This window comes from Nannospalax galili, unplaced genomic scaffold (assembly GCF_000622305.1).
Source record: "Nannospalax galili isolate Female #2095 unplaced genomic scaffold, S.galili_v1.0 scaffold451, whole genome shotgun sequence".
Lineage (NCBI taxonomy): Eukaryota > Metazoa > Chordata > Mammalia > Rodentia > Spalacidae > Nannospalax > Nannospalax galili.
The window spans coordinates 1,771,218-1,777,575 of NW_008331662.1; the positions used below are offsets into that span (position 1 = coordinate 1,771,218).

Here is a 6,358-nt window from a genome sequence, read left to right on the forward strand (position 1 = left end):
ATGCACCCAGCTTTCCCCTCTGAACAGGCAAAATGGGCCCATTTTATGATTCTCCTGAAGTTTTCCGTTGGGCATGGTTTCTTGGTGCTTTTTCTGTGATCCAAGGCTTAACAGAAAATCCACAGAAAACAGCAATGGCAACTGGACTTCTCGAGACTGGAAGAGGCAGGAGTAGGATAAAGGACATGAGATGTGATGCCATCACATTCGACCACTGTGCCATATGCCTGACTTCAGAATGTTCTGGTATTCCAGCTCGATTCAGAGCCTTGTGTATATAGTACCCTGTCACACCTCAAATGCCCACAACTGCCATAGCAGAAAAGGGAGACGGAGCAAAGACTCAGTCTCAATAGCTACATTAAAAATTCTCCATCTCCACTTCCAAGGATTAATTCCTAAATGACAGGATTATAGGAGGAAGCACCCAGCAAGTCCATTAACTGGAACACGTTTACGATGTCTGCAATGCCACATGCACCTCATTTGTCTCCAATTTTAAAATAATTCATTTTCTTGATGGGTATGCAGGTGAGTAGTGGAGAAAGCCCTGCATTTGCTGTTGTGGCTGGTGCTAAGCTTCAACGCTTCCAAAAGATGTGAGCTGGAGCACTTTATAAGACACCAGAGGAGCTCTTCCCTGTCAGCCAAGATGGCCCCATTTAAGTCACTTTTGATAAGACCACTGCTTGTCCCTGAATAAGACACTTATATCAAACTTCTGCCTCCCAAGTTTCAGGTATCATTGCAGAAAGCAGAAAGACCATAAGAGCCAGAGGAGATAAGTGACCACAAAGAAACAGTTTTCCAGAGAGCTGGTTACTCATATGTCACAGCAATGAGTGACAAGTCCCATGTAAGCTCATACCAGACAAAATCCCAGCATAGACACTGGGAAGTGGGTAAGAAACCTCAACCCTACCTAAGGAATTATTGATCAACAGATGGCTGAAGGGGCGTTTCAGTCTCATTTAAGGGTGAGACTCTTAACAGGTGGATCAAGTTCCAGTGGATGAACCCACATTGAAGGACATTTGGAGACACAAACCTGACACTATAGGCCTTTATGTGTGTGTGTGTGTATGTGTGTGTGTGTGTGTGTGTGTGTGTATTAGAGTACAGAAATTTAGTGGAGGTTTAGTAAGGGGAGTGCAGATGTGGGAGAGGATGTAAATATGATCAATATACTGTATGAAATTCAATAAAAATTAATAAAAAGAATTAATGATTATACAGTGGTATATAACTTTTTGTATAAAATATTTAATTTATTGATCTTTTGGGGGAAATTTGATACATCGCTATTACTACTGCACCATTAACCTTGTAGCTTCATTAACATTAGCTGGCTCATTTTCATGGTGCTGCTGCTGAGGAATCAGCCCTTTTGGCACAGGTTTAGGAGAAAGGCGTTTTGAAAAGTTTGCAAGTTCCTTCTGTATATTTACAAAAGCTTTGTTCATTCTGTTAACTTTTTCATCATTCATAATGTTTATCTTTGTAACATTAGTAGTAACTGGTTTTGCTTTGTTTTGTGCCTTGAAGTTTTTTTGACTGGCTATATGAAATACATTCCTGGACTTCTGCCCTTTTGATTTGTTCTTGGCCATTGTCAGACCTTGGGAACCAAACGGCAATGCTCAGGATCCAAGAGACACCGTCTCAAACACAGGGCACAGGAAGGCATGTATTTAACTCTTAAAGAAAGTTTTACATTGTTTTCCAAAGTGACTATATCATCTTATATTCCTGCCTCCAGTGTAAAAACATCCGAGTTAATCTTTAACCATGCTAATACTTCTTATTGTCAGTCTTTTTTTTTAAATCTTTCCCTCTCTAATGGTTGTATTTGATCTTGTTATGGTTTTTATTTGCATTTCTCAAATAATTAATGAATTAAACATCTTTCCATTACTAACCATATCCTTTATGAGCTACTCTTGAGTTATGTTCTTGTTGAATCTTTATTCTGAATATCAGTGTTTTTTATTATTTTTATTTTATGTGTGTGAGTGTATTGCCTGCATGTGTGTAAGTGCACCCGTGTTGTGCAATGCCTGTGGAGGTCAGAAGAGAGTGTCCCCTGGAACTGGAGGTAGGACAGTTGGCTGCCATGTGGGTACTGGGAACTGAACCAGGGTCCTCTGAAAGAGCAGTCAGTGCTCTTAACGGATGAGCCATCTCTCCAGCCCTCAGTTAGTCTTTTAATAGGAGTATGATAGAGAATATTTTCTCCTACTCTGTGACTTCTTTTTCCTTTATAAATGCTCTCTCTAAAACAGAAAAGTGTTCATTTTTACAAAGCTCCATTCATGATTTTTAAATTTTACGATTGATGCCTTTTTGTCAACCACAGTTGGCAAAGATATTTTCCTATTTTATTTTCTACTAGCTTTATAATTTTAGCTTTATCTTTAGATTTATCATGCATTTGAATTAAATTTTTTGTGGGGTGTTAGTTTTTTGAGACAGAGTTTCACTATGTATCCCTGGTTGAGCTGGAATTCCTTACAGAGATCAGGCTGGCCTCCAACTCACAGAGACCTGCCTGCCTCTGCCTTTCAAGTGCTAAGACTAAAATGTGCATCACTACATCCAGTGCATTTGAGTTAATTTTCTGTATTGTGTGAAGTAAAAGTAGATTGTCTTTTGTTGCTATTTTTTCACCAGAATATCCAGTGTTTCCAACAGTGTTTGCCCAGTTTTTCTTTCCTTGTTGAGTTTCTGGGGCAACTTTTTAAAAATAAATTGACTGTATATTTATGATTCTGTTTCTTGATTCTAACTCCATGTATATATTTATCTTATATTTATAGCCAAAGTGTATTTTTTTTTACTTAAAGTACACTTCTTACAGTCAGCAGATGGTAGTTCAGCCTTTTAACCCATTCTGATCATCTTCATTTCTTTGTGGGAATGTTTAGTCTACTTCTATTTGATGTCATTATTGACAGGTTTACTATTTTGTTAATTTGCTGTATATCACCTCAATTTTTGTTTCTATTTTCAGATTATTAGCTTTATATTCTTAGATTTTCATTTTAATACCTTAATTTTTAAAACCATTCCTCTTCTAAACATTATTTTGGTGGTTGGCTTAAGTATTTCAACATGAATTCTTAAATTTTCCAGTTTGTTTAGTGTTGATACAGTACCTTGCAACAGTCTAGATATCTTTACTACCATTCACACTATTCTTCATGTTATAGTTGTATTACTTCTACATATTTATTCTTTTTCCATTTTCATGTGTGTATGTGTGCATGTTTACAAATGTATGGGCACATGGATGTGTGGCACACAAGTGCACATACATGTGGAGGCCTAGGGGTTGATGTTAGAATCCTCCTCAATCACTCTTCTACTGATATGGCCAGTCTCACTGACCACCTTACTGTGGGATCACCCGTCTCTGCCTTCCAAGGCTGGAAATACAGGTGGGCTGCCAGGTTCATCCAGCATATACATGGGATCTGAGGACAAGAACTCAGGTCCTCACACTGTGCAGCAAGTGCTTTACCCACTGAGCCATTCCCCAGCCCTTCTTCTACATATTTTTATCTTATTTTAACTTGTCAAAAATCATAAATGTTTAAAGTAATTAACAGGGAAAAAACCCAGTTTTGGAACTGACCTGGAAGTCACCTCCCCTGAAGGCCGGCTTTCATAGCTTTGGAAAGCACTATACAAGCTAGCAAGGGAGAACATCAATCGATGGTCCAACCCCAGCTTTAAGGCCTAATAACTACATCAATGACTGACATAGCGAATGACATTAGTGTAGAAGTGGCATTTTTATCTGGGAGTTAATCAACAGCTACTTAATCAGACTTAAAGCCAACTCAATGGGAGGACACTCATGTATAGTACTATAAACCTAACAGACCTTAGAGAAAGTCCCAAGGCTGTCATATCCCTAGACAAATGTAATTTCTTACTATGTGCAAAATTTGTATCCTTAAATTTACAGACAAGTATCCTAGTCACCACTAGTCAAAGCAGCTTCTTTTTCAACAGACAGAGATTATTACAGAGTTTCATAACTGATCATACACAGAGATTGTCTGTGAATTGCACAAGCCTAAGTAGCACATCTACAATACAACCTCTACATGGAACATAGTGAAACAGGGTAGTGAGACTATTAATGTGTCTCTCAACTTTCATCAATGAAGCTTCCTCATGCCACAGAGGGCAGTGAACACAAAAGACTACAAATGGCCAAAGCGTAGAAGAATAAGAACCTGCAGAGTATACAGGACAGGACTCCTCCTATATTAAACTCCACCCACCCAGGGCTCAGAGACCATTGCAGAGGGGGCAGAAAGATTGTAAGACTGAGGGAAGAGATGTGTAACCATATGGAAACAGTACCAAATAAATTTTTTTTTAAGTATTAAAAATGAACGGGGCCCTGGAGACATGTCTCAGCACTGGCTGCTCTGTAGAGGATCCAAGTTCAATTCCCAACACCCACATGGCAGCTAACAACCATCCATAGCTCCAGCTCCAGGAGAATCTGACACCCTCTTCTGACCTCCATGGGCATTGCATGCTATGGGTGCACTCACATACATGCAGGCAATACACTCATACACAAAATAAAAATAGTATTTTTTAAAAAATGAACAGAGCCTCAGGAGCTGAGGAAAAAATGTTTAACATTGGGAAGAGGAGAGTACTAGAAAAAGAAGGGACAAAATATTTCTAAGAATAATGGCTGAAAACTTCTCAAGCTTAGCAAAAGACATAGCCAACATATTCAAGAAGTGAAGCAAGGGGGCTGGAGAGAGGGCTCAGCTGTTAAGGGCACCGACCGCTCTTGCTGAGGACCTAGGCTTGATTCTAGCCCTTACAAGATGACTAACAACCATCTGTAACTCCAGTTCCGAAGGATCCTAAGCCCTCTTCTGGTCTCCACAGGCATTGCATGCATGTAGTGCACTTATATATATATATACATACAGGCAAAACACTCACATACTTAAAATTTAAAAATTTGTTTTAAAATTTTAAAAAAGAAGTGAGGCAAACCCTGGACAGATAAATGCAAAGTTTATAACAAGGGAGGCATAGTGTAATTTCTGAAAACTAAAGACAAAGATCTTGAAAGCAGCCAGAGAGAAACAATACATGGAAGGGAAACAATTTGAATGGCAGCAGATTTCGCATCTGAAACCATGGACACCAGGACTAAGTGGCATAACGTCTTTCAAAAGCACTATAAACTGGTAACTCTGAATTTAGTGAGAATCTCTTTCTTAGGGTGGAAAGAGGTACAATGGAGGATACAAGATGGAGCAATTTTCCTTGGAGCTCCAGTCTCACAGTTTTGAACCCCTCTCACTCACTTCCCTGTCCCCATCACCCCAGGACCCTTTGCTTACATCTTCCAGCCAGAAATAGTGCAGGCTTTCTGGGGAAATGCTAGTTACCCGCAGCTACCTTCCTTCATTATGACTGCAGCAGGCCTCAGGGAGCAAAAGTACGTGTGTGTGGGGTGTGTGTGTGTGTGTGTGTGTGTGTTCACATGTGTGGTGCTAAGGATTGAACCCAGGACCTTAAGCATGCTAAGCAAGTGCTATACCATTGAATTACCTCTCCAGTGACTATGTATTGTTTTAACAATATGTGTAAAATAATTTAAATGATCCTGATTTATTTCTTCTATTCTCCCTGAATGAGTATTGCCAGATATACACAAAAATCAGTTTTCTCATAAACTGAAGTTATGACTTGGCTTATTTTGCTCCCTAGCAAGCATTGATAGATCCACTTGGATGAGCGGAGTGTGCCACATCAGAATCGGTGTTAAGACACACTGCTTCCACCACCTGGAACCCATAGGACCCAGTTCACCTACACAGATGGCAACACTGCCCCAGGGCCGGAGGGTCATGTGATGGGCAGAATGTCTGGCTTTAAAATATCATAGCCAGAGTGCTGTCAGCCAACCTGTAATGCTCAAGCAGACTATTACATGGAACTGGGAAAAATATTTACCTTCTTTCAAAGTCCTAATGAATGTTAGGTGCCCTCAGCAGGCTATCCTTATGCCAGTTAACACACTCTGGGTTCCATCTCAGCACTTTTTTCTGTTATTTGAGACAGGGTCTCCCTGTAGCACCAGCTGGCCTGGAACTCACTATGTAGACCAGACTGGCCTTGCTCTTACAGAGATCCATCCACCTGCCTCTGCCTACATGCTGGGATTAAAGATGTGAGCCACCATGCCCAGCCCATCTCAGCACTTTTTTTATGAGAGTAAGAGCAGAGAGCACAGTGCAAGCAACAGATTCTACAATTGAACCACGTCAGACCCCAGACCTCCCACTCCTCAGGTCACACCTATCTGCAG

The 6,358-nt window shown here is 40.2% G+C and overlaps 1 protein-coding gene across 1 annotated transcript; it reads right to left on the reverse strand.

Moving 5' to 3' along the window:
* Positions 1 to 1,307: 1,307 nt before the first annotated feature.
* On the reverse strand, positions 1,308 to 1,616 carry LOC103728849 (uncharacterized protein C8orf59 homolog). The gene has a single exon (XM_008826845.2). The coding sequence runs from the start codon at positions 1,608 to 1,610 to the stop codon at positions 1,308 to 1,310; it is 303 nt and encodes a 100-aa protein (XP_008825067.1). The 5' UTR covers positions 1,611 to 1,616.
* Between the last annotated feature and the right edge of the window lie 4,742 nt (positions 1,617 to 6,358).